Source organism: Brachyistius frenatus, unplaced genomic scaffold (genome assembly GCF_029030835.1).
Source record: "Brachyistius frenatus isolate BFR_SWC_R1_liver_20210118 unplaced genomic scaffold, ASM2903083v1 Contig_15, whole genome shotgun sequence".
NCBI lineage: Eukaryota > Metazoa > Chordata > Actinopteri > Embiotocidae > Brachyistius > Brachyistius frenatus.
The window spans coordinates 2,862,764-2,887,372 of NW_027210614.1; the positions used below are offsets into that span (position 1 = coordinate 2,862,764).

Sequence of the window (24,609 nt, forward strand, 5' to 3'; positions counted from 1 at the left end):
CGGGCTCTCCTTACCACGCCTTTCTGGAGGAAAACATTGACAGCAAAGGAGAATCTCTTTTCTCCAAACATTTGCTTGAAACTAACCGGTTTAAATAATAACGGTATGAGTTGCTGTGTCGTTAGTTGCACCAACAATGATGTAAGAAACTCTTTTCTCCGATTTGTTTCCCTGTCATGTCCTAAAAAGGGTCCTGACAGAAGGGCTCTATGGCACCACTCTGTAGAAGGGGAGGCTGAAGTGACGGGACCAAGGACGGATCAAAGTAAACGTTTTCTTCTATCCAGCGTGTTCAATGGCAGGCAGAGTGTAATATGACCCCCGGACATAGTGCCGCCGTGTCATTTTTAAAGTCATTTTGATCCGGTTTGGTTTAGCATGGCTATTTTACATTGAAGTCTACGGAGAGAATCGCTTGTTTTCCCCCGAAAAGGGGGCGGGTACGTTTCCCCTGAAAGCGAAAGTTCCCGGATGTTCCGGTCTGCTCTACAGGCCACTTCCTCCCTCTGAGTCAGACAAAGCAAAGACGCAAGTAATTGACAGTGTCGTCATGACCAGCCAGCCCCTGACGCGTCAGTAAAAAAAAAATAAAAAAAAAAAAAAGCTTTTAAACTACATTTCCTCACAATATATACCAGATACGAGGCATAACATACAAAAGAGTCTGAAATAAAACCGTAAACGCGCACGCAAAGACGACACTCTCCGCTCTCTCTGCAAGATCCCATTTCCTGTTGGATGTCGTAGCTGTCCGCTCCTTGACTTCCGCGTCTCTGGATTCATGCGGCTCGGAGCGCGGGAAACAGTTTTGCAGCGCGTGAGTGTTGAGGGAAGTCTTGGACTGCAAAAACCGACAGTCAGCTATGGATTCTTCTGAGGTGGAGTTCCTCGCCGAGAAAGAGACGGTGAAGATAATACCGAACTTCAGCCTGGATAAGATCTACTTAATCGGGGTAAGTAAAGTCGGTGGTATTTGTGGAGAAGTTTATTTTACGCGGTTAAAACAGTCGCCAACCCACCAGACGCTCGGGAGCTTCACGGTAACGATAGCCCACGTTTGCATTTCCGGCACCTAACGCGACTTTACCGGTGAGTGGCGTTGGTGTCCATTAGGTTAGGGTTAGGTAGTTACTTTATTAATCCCCGAGGGGACTTTTTTTTTTCTCTCGCTACAGCAGCATACAGGAGCAATAAGATAATAATAGAATAATAGAAAAGCAATAAAATAGCAGTAAAATAGTATAAAATATAAAATGCACAGTATATACAGTACATACAGTACAGTATATATCTATATATATTATATACAAACAACCAAGAAACACAGTCAACAGTGTTGTTATGTGATGGATTTTGCCAGAGGTGAGTTATTGTGCAGACTTATTGCGGTCGGCAGGAATGGAAACCCGCAAAATGGCAAATGTTTATATATTAAGTGAATAAATGCAACGTTAATGAAGACTGAGCTGCAATATGGTGCACAATGAAGCTTATTTTTGTTGTTGTTGTTGTCCCCAGGGAGACCTGGGCCCCTTGAACCCCGGACTACCTGTAGAAGTTCCTGTGTGGCTGGCTCTGAATCTGAAGCAAAGACAGAAATGCAGAATCGTCCCCCCCGAGTGGATGGATGTCGGTAATGTTAAAACACACAGTCCGTGCAGAGAGGACATGTTTCCACGAGAGAGAGTTTAGAGACTATTCCTGCGGAGTGAAACGCAACAGAACTCACGACCTGTGTTGCATTTCAGCTCGTTCCCCGTGTTTCGATCGTTTCTTTACCACACACACGTCTTTAAATCCATAAAATAAAGTTCACTCGGAACTATTTCCCCGTGTTTACAACATATAAGTGATTATTTATGATAGGATTAAAGAATCAGATTCAGACAAACACAATTCACTAAATATTAGGTCCTTTTAGTTGTAACTGGCAAATCAATCACACTATTTATTTATTTATTATTTTCACTAAAAATAGGTATAAAATACTACTTTTTTTGTTTTTTTTGCTATTACATACATGAAGACGTTTTCTGAATATATGAACCATTTGATTTTGATTATTTCACATTTCACAGGGTTTGTTAAACATTAAGAAAAACACCGAGTGTGGTCAAACCTTTCCTTGTAAGATTTCTACTTTTCCTCTCCCTTACGAGTCGCCGTATAAAAGAGGGTTGCGTGTTGTATTTAACACGTATTTATAATTTGGCATATTAAAACACATGAACGAGGTATTCCTGCTGTTAAACACTTCCTCCAATACGCAGAGAAACTGGAGGAGATGCGCGAGCTGGAGAGAAAAGAGGACACGTTCACGCCCGTTCCCAGTCCTTATTACATGGAGCTGACCAAGCTGCTGCTGAACCAGTGAGTAATGCGGACTGAAGCGTCCACAAACGCGTCCTCCGCCAGCTGTTGTTGCCTCACGGGTCGGTTTGTGTGTTTCCGCAGCGCGTCCGACAACATCCCCAAAGCGGATGAGATCCGCACGCTGGTCAAAGACATCTGGGACACTCGAATCGCCAAACTTCGCCTGTCTGCCGACAGTTTCATAAGTCAGCAGGAAGCTCACGCCAAGGTCCAAACAAATAAATACACATGTATTACTCTCCTCTGTCAGTTAGACAGACAGACAGACAGACGGTAGCTATATACATCTCTACTATAGTTTAACAACAACAACAAAAAGCCCACTACAGGTTTTTGTTTGTTTGTCAGGATTGAGGAACTTGTTTTTTTGTTTGCTTGTTTCTTTTGCAGGAGTTTTTTTGTGAAAAAAAAAAAAAAAAAAGAAGTAACGCTGTAAATGAAATGCGTTGACGCTAAAATTAAAATAAAAACCGCAAGTGGGAATTATTTTCACATTCTAAAGAGCATCTCGTTTTAAACATTCGACGAACAACGATGAACTGATTCGATTTTGGTGTTCGGAGGTCAATGGGCGAGGTCGCTGTCCCCTCAGGTTGTCCCACGATCCGATCGTGAATGCAATATTTCATTGAGAAAATGTCTTCAAATTGGTCACAGATCTTTCACGGGGACTCGTGGACGAACCGAATAGATTTTGAGGGTCACGGTGACCTCACATCAAACTGAAACACTTATTTTCTTGCAATCGCATATCCTTAAAGATAATCATGAAATATATTTGTCACTATTTCACTGTAAAGAACACTGCTATCACAGTAACATCAGGATATTATTGTACGGCCGTACGGCTCACCCCGGGAACAACAGTGACACCGACAACTTGTTTTTTATTGTTTTGTTTTTTTTACAACGACGCCATCGTGTGTTTCAAATCATTCTATATTCGCGCGTTGCTCCATAAATGCCGAGAGGGCTCTTCCAGCCACGTGACGCCGACGTATGGATCTTATATTTTGTCGTACTTGTCGAGCGCCCGAGGTCGGTCTCCCGAGTCACTCTGCTTCCCCTCTGCTCGACAGCTGGACAACCTGACGCTGATGGAGATTAACACCATACGAGCGTTCCTCCTGGATTCTCTCAACTGCATGTACAAGCTGCGCACCAACCTGCAGCCTGGTTCCGGTAAGGGGCTCTTCGCGGATTACTGACCCCAAAGCTTCGGCCCGCTCGGCAAGGTTTGGATCTTGTTCGACGAATTGGAAGAAGGCTCGGGGGGTTTTAAACCTTGCAGAAAAAAAAAGACTTGTTTTCTCGCAAACTGGAGAAACGGCGAGTTTTCCACAGACTTTTAAGGCATCGCACTTCTTTTGAGGGAGACTTGCGCTCATGTTTGCGTTCATATTTAAAGGCGTGCGAGCTTTGTATGTACCCGCTGTTTGCAATATGTGCATATTTAATTGGCTTGAAAGATGCTCAGTTTTAAACGGCCACCATTTTTGTGCGTCTCCTCGTGACTAAATAAATGTATTTCTATATTTCTAGGTACACGTTTTCCTTTTTTTTTTTTCTTTACAGTATTTCATTTGATCTTTTTTATCATAGTTTGTTCACCTCTTTTTGTTATTCTAAATATGTTTGTGATCTACTTGAAACGTGTTTTGCAGGTTTACTGGACTGATAAAGGTTCACCAGTAAAATTATGGCACAGAACTATTTCAAATACCTGAAAAAAAGTATCGGAGGTAAAAGGAATCCCGCATAAACGCGGTTAAAAACCAAATCTCATTGCATTTTAATCTGAAGATGATAAAAAAAAATAACTGTCATGACCAGTATTATCTTGTCCAAGTGCAGGAAGTATCCAGGAATCTGTCCTTAAAAATACACGTGTGATTTTAGTTTTCTCCCCTCCCGTGAAGTTGCCCTTCTTCTATTCGAGCACCTACAAAGAGACGAAGGTTGATATTTAACATTTTTGAAATATTTTATTTTATTTTTTGTCTGAAATCACAGCCATATATTCATAAATACCTAATTACTACATTCAACAAAGAATATATTACATTACAATGAATTCAAACAAGTACATTTTAAAAACAGGATTTCACAGCATCTAGACATCCTCCACTGAGTAAGGGGGCTATTGCATGGGCGTGCTCGGGGTTGGAGACGCAGGGAGGTGGAGCCGGAGGCTCCACCTCCCTGCACCTTCTTCCCCAGCTCATTGGCAGCTGACCTCAGCATGCATGCTCCCTCATTTACTGATAGGCTGCGCTGTTGGTTCTCTTCTGCTCTGTAAAAAATGACAGACTACACTCTGTATTCCTCTGATCTGGCTTAGGCTTCATTTAGAACCAAACAAACAAACAAAAACAAAAAAAAAGTCTTAACGATTAAACTGTTTCTCAGAAATGCCTTTAAAACCAATTTAGCGTCCGTTCTCGACCTGCGCGTATTTGAAAGGTGTGAAACGTACAGTAGACACTTCAATGGAAAAGTCCCTGATCGCTGATGTCAGGTTGTAGAACGTCCGTCAACTGAGACTCATTCACATGCTCCCAAATTCTTGAGGCACTTGTAAGTGATATTGGGTATGTATGGGTAGTTGTGCTTCAGTTTTTAGTTTTATATATATATATATTACGTATATGTATATATACGTAACATATATTACGTATATATACGTAATATATAAATTAACATTTTGTAAATTTTCAAAGTTTATTACCTTTTTTTTTTTTTTTTTTACTTTGAAATACTGAAGTCCTTCACCTTTTCACATCAATCATCCCATCCGTAATTTAACACTTAAAAACAAGGACCTGTGCACATCAGTGATGGCCTTTGGGGTAGGGATCGACCGACTTGGCTTTTTCAGGCCCGATACCGGTTATTGGTCATCAAGGACACCGATAAACCCATATACATTTGCAGTAAAATAATTTAAAAAAAAATTGTTGTCAAAATTTGGAATAACAAATTCTAACACACAACTTAATTCAAATGACTTTAAATAAATAAATGCTGTCACTACGTAATCTTATCGCGAAGGTATATTGCGATTCGGGCTATGAAATGTCCTCTCTGTTCTGTGTGTCTGTGAGCGACTCGCCGGCCTTCACGATACACGGCAAACAGAAATCAGAGCGACTTTCAGCGACCGGAAAATGCACGAGCGACTCTCGGACTGGGCTGAAATGAAGCGGGAGCACGGACTCAGTCAATAACATAATAACTTCTTGTGTGAGACGAACTTTAATGAAACACGTGTGTCGTTAAACTGTTTAAAAAAAAAAAAAAAAAAAAAAAAGAAAGCAAATAAGACATAATCGTGGTGGTTTTTTTTGTAACTTCGGCGTAGAGGTCTGGTGTTTTTAACTTCTGCCACGCCGTCTCCTGTCCGACCTCTGAAACTCAGATGCTCTGAGCTGAAGTTCTCAGCGTTGATTGGCTAATACTCGTGAGGCGTAACCAATCGGATAAAACTGTGGGCGGGGCCATTGGTCGACGCCACAGCGTGGTGACTGCAGACTTGAGAGACGCTGCATCAGAGCCCAAGCAGCGCATTTCTATTTTTTTTCTTTTCTTTTTTTTTAATAAAAAAATAATAATAATGATAATCGGTCGATCCCTACTTTGGAGTCGCACATACGACCATAAGAAATAGTGATAGTAGCTGAACACCGGGGCGGAGCTGACGGAGGAGGATGAGGCCAGGTGGAAGTTGTAAACAGGTCTGCGTGGTGATGAAAACCCTTCTGGTTCTAAATGTTCCAGGAAATGAGCAGTTTGAATCCGTGTGATTTCCAGTCGGTTGTTTTCAACGCGTCGGCAACTTTGGAGGAGAGCGGGTCCAGAAAGAAAAGATAGGGGGGGGGGGGTGCAGGCAGGAGATGTGTAAGGTCAAAGGTGTTCAGCAGCGGACGGATGGCCTTTCTGGTTTGAATTTTTTTTTTTTTTTTTTTCGTCTACCCAATCACAACTCTAATCAAAATGAAGAATCCAAAGTGCTACCGTTTATTTATTTATTTATTTTTTTTCAATTTTGGCACCGTGTCCTCTCGTGGCTGCTGATAAGGGCTTGATCTGTCGAGGCGTAACGTCACGCAAACCGTCTTATTGTTGGAGCCCAACGCTATTTGATGTCAGACCAAGTAAAGTAAAAGATCCCATGGTTACGATAAAGCATCAAGAACCAGTTTCATCTTGCTGGAGAGACTCTTCATGTCTTAACAAAATAAAAAAAAATTAAAAAAATGAATCAAGTAAAGTCAAGTGACCAAAGGGGGGAAGAAAAAAAAACAAAAAAAACAACCCCGAGTGTGCCACCGTGGATCTGGTTCCTGCGTGAGGATATCACGAGCTAACTAGTCGTGCCAGTAGCAGTAAAGCTGACCAGAGGAGGTTTTGAAACGGACATTAAAACAGAGATGTGTTTGCTGCGAAGGGGCCGAGAGGGCGCGGGCGCCGCGTCCCGGGACCTCCCGAGTTCAGCTTTGCTGAGCTCGGGAGTGCCGGCTGAGGTCTCAGCTGCTCAGTGCCGGGACAGAGTAAGAGGAGGAGTGCATCCTGCTTTCTCTCACTTTGTTACGTGTCTCAAAACGAGCTGTTCTGGCCAGCAGCAGTACAAACACTAAAAGCAAGGCTTTCTTTTCCAACCCCCCCCCGCCAAAAAAAATAAAAAAATAAAAGCATAAACATATAAAAATGGCAGGCGTTTCTTTTAAAAGAACAATGATTAAAGTAATAAAAACATACAAAATTCTTTTAAGTCTTCATATTATATACAATACAAGGCTGAAGCACCTTTTAAAATTCTTATTTTCAAATTTTCTATTTCCAAATAAAACATTTCCTTAATTCTTTCCAAAAAAAACAAAAAAAAACAAATGTGCATTTTCTTTAAGTTCTTCCCTAATTTGAACAGTTCTTTGTTGTAACACAGTACCACCAGGTAGTTCTTCAGCTTTTAGTCTTAAGTGCATTTCCAGTTCAAAAGCATCGCGTGGCCGCCGTGAAAAAAAAAAAAAAAAAAAAAAAAAATCAGTCCCAACTGACCAGAAGCCTTCAGTTTGGAGATTTTCGGAGCTTTCAAGTCTCGTGACGACTCCCCCCCTCCGGGGGCAGGCTGCTCCCTCATTGGCAGGATTGTCTGTGTAGCTGTGGCGGTGAGGGATGCAGGGGCCGAACGAGAGAGCAGCAGGGACCGAAGAATGGTGGAAAAGCAGGTGCCTGTTTGTGTGTTGATCTTCAGCTTCTCCTGCCACATCCTCGCGCTGATCTCTGTGGGGGGGGGGGGGGGTTTGGCTACATTGGCACGTGTTAGTGGCTTGTGGTGCAGTCCCTGGCTAGCCACAACCCAAAGACCACCTGTCCTTCACTGAACGGTCCTGTCCTCCTGTGCATTCACCCGTCTTTATCTATTCATTCACTCCATTCACTCATTCATCTCGTGTAGCCAGCCCGGCTCTCCTCTACGGAGCCACGAGGACCAGGCCGTGAAAAATAAACTCTGTGCGTCAGTCTGAAAGGGGGGGGACACGGCCGTCGGGAGGGAGGAGGGGCGGGGGGGGGGCCGTCGGGTCGGCGTGTCGGGGTCACCTCGGAGGGTAGCCTTTGTAATGGCCGCCTCTCGGCCAGTGCATCTGGGGCAACGTCAAACACTTCCTGAAGTGCTCCAGCTCCGCTTGTAGCTTCTCCCTTTCCACTGCCAGCTTCTGCCTCTGGGACATCAGCTCCTGTGTGAGCAGGGGGGGGACAAAATATAAGAATAACCAAAAACAAAAAAAACTCCTCCCGCTACATACGACGTCATTTCCGAGGATTTTTAGGAAACGGGAGAAACAATAATACAAGTGGTGTAATAAAGAACAGCGTGACTCTTCGACTCGCCGTCACCCATGTCGCAAATTGTGTCAGAAAGTTGAGCGTTTCTCTCGAGGGAAGCCTCTGGTTCAGATCAGCCCACGTCTTCTTTGTATTTAGGCCCATTTGACAAGCCCCATGCTTATTCTAATCATTTTGAAGTCCTGTAAAATCCTATCCATAATGACTATGAAACGTGAATTTAGTGCAGCTTAAAAAAAAAAAGTACATAATTAAGATTTTTGAAGGCAACGTACAGCCTCGTGCCGTTAAGCTCCCCTATTAAATTCCACCGGCCTCCGTCTTCTGTGACGAACGCTGGTGTTCTATCTCTCTGCTGCTGATGCTCATGTGCCGTTAGTGTGGGACTTTTGGGCTGCCGGCTAAGGTTAGAGATCGTGACACACTGACGAGAGAAACAAATATGTTGGCAAAAAAACTAAATTGGCAATACAACTGTTTTCGACAATAATTTCTGCTAAATGAAAAAAAATAATAATAATAATACTATTGAGCAAGATTAAAGACTGGTGTTTTAATTATCCTGAAATTGTATTTTAGAATTAGACTTACAATTTTTTTTTTTGTATATATTTAACATGTTTACAAAATGTAATTTCACTTGCGCTCTAGTTCAAAATGAAATCACGTGTGGTGATTTCCAAACGCAAGGAAATGTTCCTTTTAATGCCAATTAAATATGTGCATCAGTTTCGAGGTTATAATTGGAGAGGACAGCGAGAAAAACAAGAGATCCAATTTGTCCTCTCCACTTGAACTCCTGGTATCGAGGGCTTGTAACCCTTCAAATACTTCATGCATGCTAATTGTCAAATAGAGGGGAATTCCTGTTCAAATAAACACCCTGCATCAGCAGAGTGTTCGGCGAAAGCGTTGCAAATCTCACCTCGTTCAGAAATCAACCAGTCACCATATTTAACGCGAGATGGTTTTGGTTTCTAAATATATCTCAAGTGAAGTGTCTGACCAGGAGGGTTCACCTCCTCCTATACATGCCCATCATTTCTGAACAAAGCACCATGCGTTCATAGTAAAGGGTACTTTGTGTTTGGCCAACTCACTTGTAGTTAGATAAACAATCATGTCTGCTCATTTTCTTGTGTATCGTTGTACTGGACACTCTGTCTGTCTCTCTCTGTGTGTGTGTGTGTGTGTGTGTGTGTGTGTGTGTGTGTGTGTGTGTGTGTGTGTGTGTGTGTGTGTGTGTGTGTGTGTGTGTGTGCGTGTGCGTGTGTGTGTGTCTTACCCCCATGCTATGAGACAGCTGCTCAGCAGTCAGACTGAGGTTGTAGTTCTGAGCTTCCAGTCTTCGACACTGGCTCTGTAATACATGTCGCTCCAAACTTTGCTCTAGATGACAACACGGAGACAAAATGACACGCCTGGAGTTACAACAAAAGCACGTGGCAGTTTAGATCTCTAAAAGGAGAATCCCACCCATGAGCTCTCTGAACAGTAGATGATGCACAGCTAATCTGCCACAAGCAACGCCAGATCCACATCCTCATATTTAGAGGTTTAAAATGCACACATGAGACCAAAAAAAAAAAAAAAAAAAAAGGCTGCAACTGATTGGATGGCTGCTCAAATTATTTGGACTGAATTGTTCTGGTGTGCATGCTGATAACGTGTTTGTTTGTTTGTTTGTATAGAACTGACTAGTGTAGATGGAGGATGAATACCGCCCTCTAGTGATGCGAGAAGGCTACAACAACTTAAAAGTCTTAAACTTAGTTCCGTATTGACAGCATTTTTTTTTTTTTTTAAATGTCTTTCAATCAAGTTCTAGCACCTGTTCTTCTATCTTGCATGTGTATTAGTCATCAGTTGTTTTTAGCATTTATTGTTGGATATACAGTCCTATCAGCCACCTGTAAAGCACTTAATATCACACTAACCCTGTATGAAACGTTGCTACAAAAAAAACGTGATTGATCGATGGAACCGCAAAACAATTTGTGACTGGACACATCAGAATTTAAAAAAAAAAAGTATTACGTCGGAAAAACGTTTTTTTCAAAGAGTAAAGAGAATCTCTTGATTTATGAAATCACTCAACGGCTATTCAAGAAATACGAAACCTGCATACAGTGTAAAACCGTACCGACATATGGCATAAAACAAGCCGTATATAATCAGCAGAGGTGTGAAATCTTCTAGCGGCGGCGTCATTACTGCATGTTCACCTTCAACGTATTCCTGATAGGCTTCAAAAATGGATTCAATCCCCTGCCACTTGGAAACCGGAGCCTCCTCTTCCTCCTCCTCCTCCTCTTCCTCCTCAGAGTCCTCCGGACCCGACAGGTCCTCCCTCATCCCCGAGGCCTCCCTGTGCAGGGGAGCTGAGAAGTGCTGACCGTTGGGCTGAGGGTGAGGGTGAGGGTGCGGGTGAGGGTGAGGGTGAGGGTGCGCCAGCGGATGGGGGAACGATTGTGCGTTAGGGTGAGACTGTGAATGCGTCTGCGGCGGTCGTCCGGGTGCGCTCTGAAGCTCGGGAATGTTGTAGTGAACGGAGGAGTCCTGGAGGTGGGACGACTCCGACCCCCCCGGGGCTCCACCTAAAGGACGAAGATGGGGAGACGAGAGAGAATTGTCGTATTTCATCCCTTTTTTTTTTTTTTTTTTTTTTCCAATTAATATCCGCAACTCAGCAATTCATCAACTAACTAAAAAAAAAAAAAAAAAAAAATAGACCTCGGTTTTGGTCATTTACCATCCGAGTGATCAAACCTTTGCTGGTATCTGCTTCTCGCGTGTTGCTTACGTTAACAGGGACGATGCATATTAATAAACATTTCTGTAAATGCCCCAGAATAAAAGGTCATTTCCCGTCTGTTGCCTCTGTTTTATGTAAATGTGATTTTCAACCCCGATTCTAAAAAGTTAGGACGCGGTGTAAAATGGAAATATAAAACAGAATGCAATTATTTGCAAATCACATGAACCAATATTTTATTGCAGATAGACTAAAGATGACATATCAATATTGAAATTGAAAATTGTTATCGTTTTAAAAAAACAAAAACAATATATGCAAATTTTGAATCTGTAAACATTTGGGAACTAAGGACAGTTGTTGGTTTCTGGACTTTTGGAAGTGAAAACCTGTTGTGGTTCCTTCCCAGATGTGCGAGCAACACGTACCATGTGCACCAATGCATCTCTGTACCATCACGGACGCTGGCTTTTTAACTGAACGCTGATAACAAGCGTGATGGTCCCTCTCCTCTTTAACCTGGAGGGTGCAGCGTCCATTTATTTCCAAACAGAATCTCACATTTAGATTCGTCAGACCACAGGACAGTTTTCCACTTCGCCTCAGTCCATCTGAACTGAGCTCAGGTCCAGAAGAGGCGGCGGTGTTTCTGGATCATGTTTATATTTGGTTTCTTCTTCGCACGGTGGAGTTTTAACCTGCATTTGTTGAAGCAGCGATGAACTGAGTTTACGGACAGTGTTTTTTTTAGTTGTTTTTTTTTAGAAATGTTTCTTAGTCCGGACGATGATTTCCACCACAGATCTGTGTCTGTATTACATTTTTATTTAATGCAGCGCTGCCACGAGGGCCTGAAGATCACGGCCATCCTGTGATGGTTTTCGGCCATGTCCCTTGTTTACAGAGATTTCTCCAGATTCTCTGAATCTTGTAATGATTTCATGAACCGTAGATGATGAAATCCACAAATTCTTTGCAATTTTACGTTGAGGAATATTATTCTTACATTTTTCCACTATTTTTTTCTACGCAGTCCTTTACAGAGTGAAACATAGAGAACCTCTCGCCATCTTCACTGCTGAGACTCTGCTTCTATGAAATGCTTTTTTTTATATTCAATAATGTTTCTGACCTTTTGACAATTTAACCTAATTAATTGTGAGATGTTGCACCAGGTGTTATTATTATTTTTTTTTTTTAGCTTTAAACTATTTTTTCTGTGTTCTGCTGCCCCTGTCCCAACTTTTTTGAGCTGTGTTGCTGTAATCAAATTCAAAATAAGCATATATTTTTCATAAAACAATAAAAACTTCTCCATTTGATATGTTCTCTTTGGTCTATTTGCGAATACTTATGGGTTTATCAGATTTGCAAATCATTGCATTGTTTTTATTTGCATTTTACACACTTTTTTTTGGAAAAGGGGTTGTGAATGTATCGTTATAGATTTGAACTGCACGTCAGACACCGGTTATTGGAGGATTGCTTTTTCACTTTGAGACGTTTAACTGACAAAATGATGAATTAATTCATTTCAAAATTAGCAAAAACATCAACCAATAGCAAATGTAATTGTTGGTTACAGCCTTAAGAACCTCGTTCACAAGATACACGTTGAATACTACCCAACGATGCGATGTAAATGCTAAATGTCAGTCAGTAACAGCACAGTGTGTTGGGAGTGTTTAGTTTGTTCGCAACTGTTGGAGAAAGCAAAGAACCTCGTTGTTCACCTTTGTGTTTCTGCAGAGCCTTCTGAGTGGACTGCAGCACAGACTCATGGAACTGCTGGGCAAATTCCTCCGGGGTGAAGCTGTCCCAGGGTTTTGTGCGTCCATTGACGCTGTGGAGACCCTCTTTAGCCTGCAGGGGGAGCGGGGGCCGCAAGCTGTTCAGCAGGCTGGAGCTCTTTTTTGAGATCGGTCCCTCACTGGGCCCCCGGGCCTTGTCTGGGTAGACAGCTGGAGAAAGGGGTGCCTTTGGTCTTAATGTGTCCCCATGGGGTTTTGGATGGCCATTGGGGGACGCTGGGCATTGTGAGGAGGGGCTATGTGGTCTGACATTGTGGTGGTCTTCTGCTTCAGAGGGAGGCTGGGTGAATGCTGGATCTGCAATCATTTGAGCATATGTTAGTAACGATAAGGTCAAGATCCACCGCGGATGCAACACTGCAATTGGAAACCGTTACGTCACATTTAGAGCCCCTATTCAGGCAATTTATATAAATTAATAAACAGCACCGACACTTCGGGGATGAGGAAACGTGTATGTTTAGGTTCATTAGCATGTGTCTTACCAGTGATCTGCGCTGCAGGGCTCTTACACAGCAGATGAGGTGCATGCCTCATGGTATCCAAGGTTACACTCTTTTCTTTAATGGCCTGAAGCAGCTCCACCACCCTTTCATTATCTAAGACAGAAAAAACACATTGTAGCATTAGTCCTGTCTGTATGTCTTATTTAAAGTTTCTTAAGTACCTTTTTTTCCCCCCAGTGTTTATGTGTGGGAGTGTGGGAGGCTGTGTGCTGCCATCTGTAGGCAGCAAACACTAAATCAAGGGGATTAGACTAAAATCCCTTTAAGCCCACTGCTGCCACTCCCAATTCAGTCAGTGTGTGTATGTGCGTGGTTGTGTGTGTGTGCGTGCGTGATTTTGTGTGTGTGTGTGTGTGTGTGTGTGTGTGTGTGTGTGTGTGTGTGTGTGTGTGTGTGTGTGTGTGTACTTGTATAAATATGTTTTTGAGGACCAGTTTGAGTTTTAGACATAAGGTTAGAATTAGGTTAGGTAAAGGATTTAATTAATTACTAAGGGTTATAAAAGTGTCTCCACCAAGATAGACATACAAATATGTGTGTGTGTGTGTACAAACAGAACCTTGACACAAGTCCACCTTTCTAACTAGGGCAATGTAAAGCCTTATATTATGCATACATGCTGCATATAAAACGGGGGAGGTTGACGTGATTATTTTTTTGACCCTTTAATAATTTCCTTTGAGGCTTGAGTCAGCATGTTAATGAGAATGAAGTACAGTAAAGTAGCTCAGCTGAAGCGAAGCATTAGCAGTCTGCAGAACCAAGAGTGAAACTGACTTCTACTTTCTAGAGCGAAAGGAGCTGATGTCAAAGAGAAAAGTTGTTGTGAATAATTAAGGGAAATGTTTCTATGGCATGTTAGGGGTACTGGGTCAGTGCTGACGTAGCAGTTTCTAGCTAGCTTGCTGAAGCACACTTGTGTATGCTCCGTTAAGCATCGACATCATGTTCAAACATTTATCAGAGTCGATAAAGAGTATTTACATCACACAATTCTGATATTGTACCATTCAGGGCAGCAGAGTTGGCTTCCTTGACACACCAGTTCTTTACTTTCAAGGGAGTTCGGATTGTTTGAATCCGACCTGATGTGTTAAAACACTAATAAAGTCGCTAATGACGCAAACTAACGAACTGATCGAGGCAGCAGTAGACCAGCAACTCCCATTTTCTGAGGGGTAAAACTACCGTTTTTGTCAATGGAGTCTGGTGGCTTTGAAGAATTCAGTTTCCCGTCAGAAATTGCTGTCTGATGGCAATGAAAAGTGGTGAAAATATTCGAACTATGGCGTACACTTAAACTGATATTGATTTTTGTAGATTGGCTTTTTATTTTTTTAGGCTGCTAAAGTATGTTTTGTTACTGACGCCATCTACAGCAGTACATGGCTTAGCTTCTGTTACAGTAATGCCTTCTTTAACAAACTGGGGACATGCCGAGCAGGCGACACGCTGACTATGGACAAGTACCTCATACTATATTCCACGACAAATATTCTCAGCTGTCCTTTTAACAATAATGGAGCTGTGGTTTATTATCAAGAATAGCTAAAAGGCATTGTTACACACAGTTAAGTCTTCCACTAATTCATGTAGTTCTTGCAACATAATTAAACAACATATTTGATAAGGAACACTAAATACCCATAGTTGAAGTAACCATTAAGTAGAATCAATTATATATATTTACCAGTTGTTGTTGTTTTTTTAAAGCAGCTTTAAACTCAACTAAGTAAACTAAAAGTGTAGGATGGAGTACCTGCTCCACAGGCTCGTCTTAATCTGTATATTATTAAAAAATGTCCTCACCTTTCCTCTGCTGTACAGTGACATGGGACAGTCTAAACATGGTGAGGAACCGCTTCTTATCCTCCAGCTCGGGCGCTCGGTCCATCTCCTCAGGGGTGAAGCGCGTGCTGAGTTGAGGAGGAGGTGGAGTGCGTTTCGATTGCAAGGCAGGCGGTGAGGGGCTGCGCTCCCGCAGCATCCTCCTCCTCTTCCTTCTCTTCTGCTGCACCAGCTCATCCCGCCGGCTGACCGTGGTCAGGCCAACCACTCCAAAGAAGTCCAGTTTCTGTGCAGAGAGAAGAAAAAAAAAAAATCATCTTACTGCAGTGCTTCATCATGAGGGCCGGTGTGCTTCTTCCATCATGGGAAAGCTCAGAAAGCGTATGTATTGGCAGGAGTTTTACCTCTGAGGAGTCATCCAGTTTGAGTGGGGGCTGCTCTGCTACTCTCCTGAGATGGGCTCTCACCTCCTCCTCGTCACTCTCATCATATGAGTCATCCAGCTCATAGTAGTAACCTGCAGCAAACACAGGAGTCACTCCTTACGTCCCACTTTTTAAATGCTCCAATAACCGTAACTGTTACGTAAAAAAAAGATGCTTTGAAAGCACGGGTGCAGATTATCAGGTGCGATGGTATGACTGAGGTGAGTACCTTTCTCCCTGGCTTCCCTCCTCCTCTTCTCCTCCAGGTCCAGCTTGCTGACAGGCCTCCGGTGCAGCTGAAGAACCTCGTCGTAGATCAGCATTGTCTCTTGACCCATCCCCAGCGTGGTAACTTGTCCCATCCCTGGCCCAGTGACCATTCCCAGCCCTTGTCCATGTCTGCTGTGTCCCGGGTGTCCTTGGAGGCTCTTTAGTCCAGCATTGCTTTTCATGCTTCCCTCCAGTTCATACTGGCTGGACAGAGACAGTGACGCCCTCTGCTGGCTCAAGAAAGTCTGGGTGGATTTCTCTAGATCAGCAAGGAATGTGCTGGGCTCAGGCAGGCCTGGAGGACCTCTCAGAGGGGGATATTTCTCCATTACTCCCCCGTCTCTCCTTCGGACTCCATCCTCATATTTGGAGGGCCCCGCAGGTAGCCGACTGAGCTCATAGTGTCCCATCCCTGAGGGCTCGTGGTTACGTCTCGACTCTGAGGCTGTTTCGATGAGAGATGCAGGGTTCCACAGGGTGGTGGGAGGCGGAGGGTGGTGGTCACGTGGTGGCTGCGGAGGTTTTGGGGAGATGAGGGGCGGAGGGGCGCCTAAGTGAGGGTGGAGTTCCCGGCTTCCTGGTTCATGGTGATTTGGTATGGATCTGTAGAGATACAATGAAACAGGAAATTGTGTCTCTGTTAGACATACTTTTCAATACCCGTATCTCTTCCGAAATTGAGAAAAAGTGTTTCCCGATCACAAATGTCATACACAGACACACAACAGTGCTCATGTGCCTTGCCCACTTCCTTTCATCCACGTCAGTATGTCTATGCAAAGCAGTGTTATCAAGCCCAGACAGAGTAGCCCAGAGCAGAGTGAGGATGTGGCCAAGGCCCACACTGTCCTCCAGATATACAGGCCTGTTTTTGATCTGTTAGGTGTGTGTGTGTGAGGCATTCACACACACACACACACACACACACACACACACACACACACACACACACACACACACACACACACACACACACACACACACACACACACACACACACACACACACACACACACACACACACACACACACACACCCGCAGGAAGGGAACAATATACTGAGGTAGAGGCCAGGAAACATTTTCTCCTGGCAGACAGGCTGCCAGATAAGAAAAGGACTGACATAGGGAGGGTGAGAAGAACTATGGATTGTTAGAGGGAATCATACTTACTATTGAGTGAGGAAGAATATATATATATATATAAAGAGGAAACAAGGGATAAAAGTGAAACTTGAGAAGAAAAAAAGGGTATGGTGGTGGAAAAGAAATGGTAACAGTGAGGAAGAAAGAAGGGCAGATGGTTGATGGACATTTTCTCAAGCGTCTTTCCAAATCAAAACTGGCAGGAGCACACGCTGCATGACCAGTCAAATTATCTATGCCTCCTGTTTGTGTTTTCAGTTCTGTGTTTGTGTGAGTAAATGTGCGTCTTATCTGCAATCTGCAGCCTGTGAGCTGTGATTCTGCGATTATACTGTACAGTTGCTGATAGCAGACGTGTGTATCTCTCCTGTCCTACCAGCATTAACCAAAACCTCACTTCTGAATCACACACAACAACACAAACACAGGCACAGCAACAAAGGAGGGTAGGTATAGGGTTTATGCTGTGCAAGGTTGAGAGGATTAGCTGAGAATTAGCCTTTGTGTATCTTAGCAGTCACACTCATTGCCCGTTTGAAACCCCTGCCCATTCCCACCCATGAAACAGCAGTCACCAGGATGCCGCTTTAACAGACTACATCAACACGATGAACGATAAACAGAGCTGCCTGTTTTCCTACACGTCAGGCCTGGAAGGTAGCGTGGACAGAAATAGAGTAGATGTGATGCTTCTGACAGGGTTTATCTTTTTTTTTTTTTTTTTTATAGTCCTGCCTGAAAACAAACTTCAAAAGCCAGCCAGCCTTTGAGACTTCAAAATGCAGGCACAACTGTCCCCATCAGGCTCGCAGAGAAAGCCAAAAACCCCAGAAAGAGTGTGTGCACTGACAGCATGCATGCATTTTGGTTTCACAGTTGGTGTTTCTATCAGATGACACGGGCAAAACAACTCTGCAATTGCTAAGTCGGGTTGAAATAAATACTGCCATGGCGTGTGGTTAAAAATGTGTGATCGAAATTTCAGGCATAAGTTGGCTATTCTGCAACAGGTTTAGCTTTGTGCGTGCTGTCTCACCTGTGTGAGTCTGTCCTGTGATCTGGAGTGTCAGCCGGTCGGCCCAAGTCCAGGTGCTGCTCCAGAACCTGCTGGCGGAATTCAGACACCTGGTACTGACGATCCTCCTTCTCCTGACGAAGCTTGCGTTGCCGCGCCAACCACCTCTCCTCCTCGTTGTTCCTCTGAGTGATCAATGACGCTGGGAGACCCGTCCCTCCAGTGCTGGGCCCCATGTAGAGGCCGTGGCCTGGGATTAGACCTGGGACGGGATGATGGGATTGGACCATTGAAGAGTGGATTCCTGGCGGGACTGGTTTGGGAGCTGGAAGGGCGGGCTCTTTGGTTTTATCTGCAGACAGAGACACGCCAGTGTAACACACTTAATATGTGGGGTGCAACTAATGATTATTCTCAATTGACAATTACTTATTAAATAGATTTTGTTTATTCATTTGGTCCATAATAGTCTTCAAATTACTGGTTTTGTCTGACCAGCAGTCCGGAACTCCTCGATGAAGCTACTGAGGGACAAATGTTTACAAGCAGTATGATTGTAGTTTGTGGAGGCTACATGGGACACGTACCAGCCCGATTAGGGGTAAGTCTCTCAGGCTTGGTTCGCTCCTCCTGTCCTCTCATGGCATGGAGCTCAGCCAGGTAGTGGTTCTCCATGGCCTTGGACGCCTGCAGCTCCTTCTCCCTCAGCGCCCTCTCCTTCTGCCTCTCCAGTTCCTTCTCTCTTTCCCTCTCCTTCTCTCGTTCTCTCTCGCGCTCCCGTTCTCTCTCGCGCTCCCTCTCCCGCTCCCTCTCTAGCTCCTTCTCCCGTTCCCTCTCCCTCTCTCGCTCTCTCTCACGCTCCTTCTCCCTCTCCGCCTCACGCTCGCGCTCTTTCTCACGCTCGCGCTCTCGTTCGCGCTCCCTCTCCCGCTGCCGCAGCTCATCCTCCAGCTGAAGCCTTAAAAAACAAAGTGGACAAAGAAATAAAAGAGGTTGAGACGAAGTCAGTGGAATTAGAAAAGACGACCCATAATACCGGCGCGGTGCGGAGATCTACCACAGATATATAGTTGTGAGCGTATGGACCCGTGAATTAAGGGGGCTACCTCTCAGACTGCAGTGCTGACAGCGAAGGGTGAGTGAAGTCCCCAGGGTAGCGGACCCCTGGTAGGTGCATGTGGACAGCAGAGGGATGGATGGGGGGTAAAGCTCCCCCTGTTGGCAGCGTATAGAAAGGTGACCTCAAAGCAGAGAGGCAGAACGGGTCATCCATCCTGGGAGATAAGGATTACAGGGACAAAAAAAACAAAAAAAAAGTGAGAAAGAGAAGGAGTCAGTGTCCCGTGTGACAGCGCAGCGTTCACTTTCATTAACCTGTGTGCCTCCATCGCCCAAAGAAGCAACATCACGGGGTCTTCCATCTTTCAAGGAGGCAGCCTTGTCTGTCAGCTAACCTCAATCACCACAGAGAAGCCACTAAGACGCTCTTGCTGTATGTTGATGCACAACTGTGTGTTCCTGTGTATGTGTGTGACATCCAATGTTCAACCCCTCATTAAATCCATTACAGCACAGTGTGTGATGGGTGCTGCAGTCTTGTGATCTTGCTTGGTTGACAGACCAGGGGCACGCAGTCTGTGGGATAGCCTAAAGCAAGCAGGCCCCTTCGCAACGCACACACACGGAGCACATTTTCATAGTGCACATTTGAAATGTATATATTTTCAATAATATTCTACACAAATTCTACAGATTTTTGTTCAATGCTGTTTTTTTTCTCTCATTAATAATCACAGTGCTGTTGCTCTTGTAAAGAACACCAAAGTATAAAAAAACAAAAAAACAACCTTGTTTTTCTAATAAGAGAATCCACAAAATACAGTTTTGGAGCAGGATAATTTCCCACATGTATAAAAAGTTCAGCGATTCTTTAGGGTTGATTTCTCACAAGGACATATGAACAAGCTTCACACGTACTGTATGGGTATGTATTTTAACAATCAAAGCACAAGGTCTAAAGCGCATGGTGCAACTGCATTTAGGGCATCACCAAATCCCCTTTTGATGGTTTAACAGGGAATAATCGAAGTGCAAAGTAATGCGCATGGCTTGAAGCTTGTACTTTTACGTATTCAATTAAGTTATTAATTAATCATATGTCTGTTTTGGGCATAAGATGAAGTAAACCGATCTGAGCGTCATCTTCCATTTCCTTTAAGAACAAGGTGTGATTTGTGACTTTGGTTGATTGCTTTTATAACAGTGGCTTTTCAGAGTAGTTTGACAGAACGTTTCTCCGCAGAGGAAACTGATCAGAGCAGAATGATGTAAACAACGATAATTTTTCACATTGCAATCTTTTTTTTTGTGAATATTTGGCATGTGTGTGTGTGCTGCTGCACGTCCCTCTGTGTGTAACAAGCAGAGTGTACGCACGTTGTGCACTCACCTATGGAGATCCATGTTATAATCTTAATAATGCAAAACAGCAAAAACAGCTGTAGTTAAATTTCTTCCATTTCATCTATGGATGTAGTAACCTACAAGGGTAAAGACCATTAAATGGGTGGTGCTCTTAACTAGCTTGTTATGGCCAGCTTCAAAACATAAATTTAACTTCAGGAAATTCCCTGTTTTTGTGTGTTTAATACCACAAAAAGTATTCTAAGATCTGGTAAATTGTCAATTGTAAGTGTAAGTGCTCCTTGTTTTATGAGGAACTGCACTGAAATTTGGCAAGCAACCTCTGAGGAATGTAAATGACATTGCTGCAGCCTTTGGCAGTAAATGGTGATGTATATCTATTTTTAATCAGTCTCTTAAAAGCATTCTGACAGAGCTGGCCCGGATATTTTCAAACGGGCTTCTCAGCAGCAGCCTGTCAGATGATACATTATATAGCCGCCATTTAGGACTCTGATCTTATGAGTTGAAAAGAGGTACCCCAGAGATCAGTGCCAGAATATAATTCTTTTAATTGGTTTAGCCAACTTTCTTGCTCCTCTTCTGTTACTTTGCTGTTTGTTTACCTGGAACCTGATTTATTATTCTTTTTAAACTGAGCTGCCATCTGTCTTAGTCACATCTCACTCCCCCTTTCTCACACTTAATAAAACCTCTCCCCAAGTTAAATAAATACACATCAATAAAATACTTTACCTCTGAATTCAAGGTCACTTACACACTAATGCATTTACTGCTGAGTCTAAGCAGCACAAATACTTAGTTCAGTTAAATGCGCTGGTTTTGCACAATTTGCTCTCAGAGGAAATGGGTGCCAAGTCAACAAAACAAATGAATGGAGAGGCTTACCTGTATGGCGTGAAGGAGGGGTGGGGCAGGTAGCTGGGGTGGTAGTAGGCAGCTGCAGCGGCTGCAGTAGCAGGGTCCAGGCCCATGGGCAAAGAGGGCATCCGGAGGGCATCCTCAGTGGTGGCATAGGGCCGGAAACCCCGGAGGTACTCCTCTGGTACAGGACCTGCGTTAGACAACTGTCTGGGCAGGCTGAAGGTAACAGAAGGAGTAGGGGCATAACAGAGACAAGATATGGTTAGTTTGATTTGTATGTTGTCACTGTTGTGAAAATTCATCTGTTTTCACCAAGAAGCTGTTTATCAGAACCAATGTCAACAAGACAAATGTGTGTTGGTGCTGCTTATTTCATTGAATACCCATAAATATACCAATGAATTATTGATCACACACTTATACCAAAGAGAGTGGAGAATGTCTTTAAAAATAAAAATGTAGAATTTGCAAACCCAGACAAAAAGGCAGAGAAGCGTTTGACTCACTTAAGTGGCGGAAAACGTGAATCCTGCATGACAGCACCGGGGGTGAGGCCAAAGGCATATGGGTTTCCCAGGAGGTGAGCAGGGACTGAGGGGCCACCCTTTTCCTGAGAGAGGGACCCCTCCGCACCCAGACGCTCCCTGCTGGTCCCACGAGGCCCCGAGTCAGCCTGGAGAGAGATACAGAGAGAAAGTCTTAGTCATTGTTTGTGAGGACCTGTGACTGTCACGGTTGTCACTGCTCATGGAGCCCATCCTGTGAAGGGGGGAGATGGGAGAAAGGATAGGGCTGTTTGTGGTGCAGCAGCCTCCCTCACTCTCTCCTGCTACCTCTAGTACATTCACTTTCTCACACACACCACCTCCCTGTAAAAAGTAGTCAGCTAGACAGGAGAATATATGGTAAAATGGAGGAAGCGGGCAGAGAGTGGTAAAAAAAAATACATCAGCATAACTGGTTTTTTTCTAATTGTAAACGAGAGGTCATCCTCATGATCGATGAGGACGTTGTAATGGTTCGACAACAGCTGTGCTTCTAGAGAGATGATGACTTTGATCTTAGCAAAGTGAGTGTGCGTCTGTGATTGTGTGCACATATCTTACACATTGTAACATCTACAGGGAAGACAGTAAAGTCCAAAAACCAACATCCCCCTGCCTCTGTTTCTCTTTCTCTCTCTTCCTTCTTCTCTTTCGCCTCCCTCCCTCCCTCCCTTTGGCAGCAAGCCTGGTCTCACTTATCCAATCCCACAACAAACACACGCAGACACTCAGCAGGCACATACACCGTTTCAAAGCTACAAAGACATCCTGCTGTGGGAGTGGGAGTGCGTTTTCTGAAGCTTTGGTTTCCCTCTGCCTACAAATACAATTGCAGAACTGAAAACCTACAACCCTTGTAAGTTGTACAAGGAAACTGTTTATAGAGGGATATACATCAAGGAGGATTTTCATAGGAATGGCGGAACATTTATCTCTTGTCATGCAAAATGAGACTTGAAGTTGAAGTTGGCGAGCGAACAACTAGAAAGAATAGAAATAAGGAAGAAAAGAGAGAGATGAAGCCATAAAAAAGGTGAGTAAGAGGGGAAGGCAGTTCTTGCCCCACTAAATTAACCTCTGGTCTTCCTGGGATTAAGACAGAGACCTTACAGCAGTACTGTCCTCTCCGTCACTACTTCCTCTGATAAAAACAAATCCCATTTAGAGAGCCATTACCTCTATGTCCTGTTCCGCTGCCGCTGACCCGGGCTGACACTGATGCGCTAACATCCAATCGTAAATGTCTCTAATGTTTAGACCCCCACCCCCATCCCTCCTCCAGCCACCGCACAGTGGTTTAATATTACCGTTTGCTGCTTGTTGTTTGATGCGCTTTACTAAACAGTATGCCACTTTATTTCCTTGAAGCACCCATCCCTATAGTGACTCCTCTATTTTCCATCCCCATCCTTTCAAAGCTTTATGAGTACAGGGTAAAGGTGGAGATGGTGGATGTTCCCTGCTCGCCACAGCAGCCAACTAGAGAAGAGGTGCATTTACGTCAAAAGAAGTCAGGATCAGATAGTGGCTTAGGAAATGCAAAACGCAGTTTCCTGTTTGCTCCTGGCTCCTTCTCATTATATCTCCCTGGCTGTCAAACATTGCACTGCTGATGAGTGGCTGTCTGGAAGTACTCATGGTATTTATGGCAGGCAAGGAGACATACAGCACCTTTATTCAATTTATTTTCTGAACATATATTAACTTGCACATAAAGTCATGTACACACGCACTGCATGTATTTCTTCTAACACCCCACTTCTGTGCATCATAAAGACGTACTGCAGGTATATGAGACTGGTGAGCAACGCCTCGGCAGTAATATGTTCTGTAAAAACTGGTGGAGCTGCTTTCTATCACACTGTCAGTTAATCAATTGCTATAATCACACCGTTGACAGCTTTGCTAAACGAGCGATCAGTGTTTGGCAAAGCTGTCACTGTCACTTGAACATCACTGGTGCTACAGACCCATGTATTTATTTATGCATGTATGTTATGTAGAGAGTGGGATGAACTCTGACGGACGATGTCTAAGCAGCACCTTAGCATCAGTGTGGGCCCCGATTTCACCACTCGTGAAGCTGCTGCAACACAGAGTGATCTTATAAATAAGATGCTAGTAACCAAACAACCCTCCACTGACCACTTTCGGTGACATAACACAAGAACATGCTCAGCAAATAAATCACACAAGGTCATTTATGATCTATTTATAAGTGTTGGCTAACTGGGATTTATCTGGTGAACAGTAGCTGGTATGGATCAAATGTAAAATTCTGCGTCACACAATTTGTATGTCAGGGACATGGTTTTATAATCATGGCTATGACTCAATAACTGTCAATTGGTGCGATTCCCAGACACAGATTACCACTAAAATTGAATCAACTGTTCCTTTCCAACAGATTTCACAGAAAGCCAATCTCAAGAGGATGGATGAACAACAAAGCATGGTGGTGCTGCAGTAAATTTGCCACCAGTTTCTGCCTCTTGCTTTTACAATTTATACCGTCACAGAAAGCCACCGAGTCCCTTTCACATGCGAGATGAACGACAGAAAGGAATGCAGACACCTGATGTTGTCATGCTGGGGTTTTTTTTAATTCGTTTTTTTTTTTTTTTATTTTATTTTTTTTTACCTGAGCTGAATCTCTATTTGTGTATGACTGCATGGACGTATGGAGGCGCGCCTACAATAAAACATGCAAAGGCGATCGGTCAGAACTTTTAAAAAGCACACACCACGAAACCGAAACCTTCCATCCCCATTAGAGGCAGCTGAGTCACTCAGGCACCTACACATTCAACCAGCCATCCCATTTTGACCTTTCGCCTGCCAA

At 43.7% G+C, this 24,609-nt stretch overlaps 3 protein-coding genes across 6 annotated transcripts in view; 1 reads left to right on the top strand and 2 right to left on the bottom strand.

The window, feature by feature from the left end:
• The window catches only part of dbndd1 (dysbindin domain containing 1), a 191,637-nt gene that overhangs the window by 152,567 nt on the left and 14,461 nt on the right, over positions 1-24,609 (bottom strand). The gene's annotated exons all lie outside the window — the stretch shown is intronic.
• gins2 (GINS complex subunit 2) lies at positions 44-4,100 on the top strand. The gene is made up of 5 exons (XM_069693613.1): positions 44-953; positions 1,519-1,633; positions 2,271-2,370; positions 2,455-2,581; positions 3,453-4,100. Exons 1-5 carry the CDS (start codon positions 864-866, stop codon positions 3,579-3,581), a joined length of 561 nt encoding a protein of 186 aa, XP_069549714.1. The 5' UTR covers positions 44-863; the 3' UTR covers positions 3,582-4,100.
• gse1b (Gse1 coiled-coil protein b) overlaps positions 5,667-24,609 on the bottom strand; it is a 175,715-nt gene continuing 156,772 nt past the window's right edge. For all 4 annotated transcript variants that reach the window (XM_069693620.1, XM_069693621.1, XM_069693623.1 and 1 more), the window contains 13 exons: positions 21,729-21,895; positions 21,247-21,438; positions 19,041-19,208; positions 18,522-18,892; positions 17,956-18,286; positions 15,735-16,378; positions 15,485-15,597; positions 15,102-15,366; positions 13,272-13,385; positions 12,709-13,083; positions 10,446-10,817; positions 9,506-9,609; positions 5,667-8,111 (listed from right to left, as the gene is read on the bottom strand). In XM_069693620.1, coding sequence (XP_069549721.1) covers positions 7,971-8,111; positions 9,506-9,609; positions 10,446-10,817; positions 12,709-13,083; positions 13,272-13,385; positions 15,102-15,366; positions 15,485-15,597; positions 15,735-16,378; positions 17,956-18,286; positions 18,522-18,892; positions 19,041-19,208; positions 21,247-21,438; positions 21,729-21,895 — 3,357 coding nt within the window. In that variant the 3' untranslated portion in view covers positions 5,667-7,970. The remainder of the gene's footprint in view (positions 8,112-9,505; positions 9,610-10,445; positions 10,818-12,708; positions 13,084-13,271; positions 13,386-15,101; positions 15,367-15,484; positions 15,598-15,734; positions 16,379-17,955; positions 18,287-18,521; positions 18,893-19,040; positions 19,209-21,246; positions 21,439-21,728; positions 21,896-24,609) is intronic.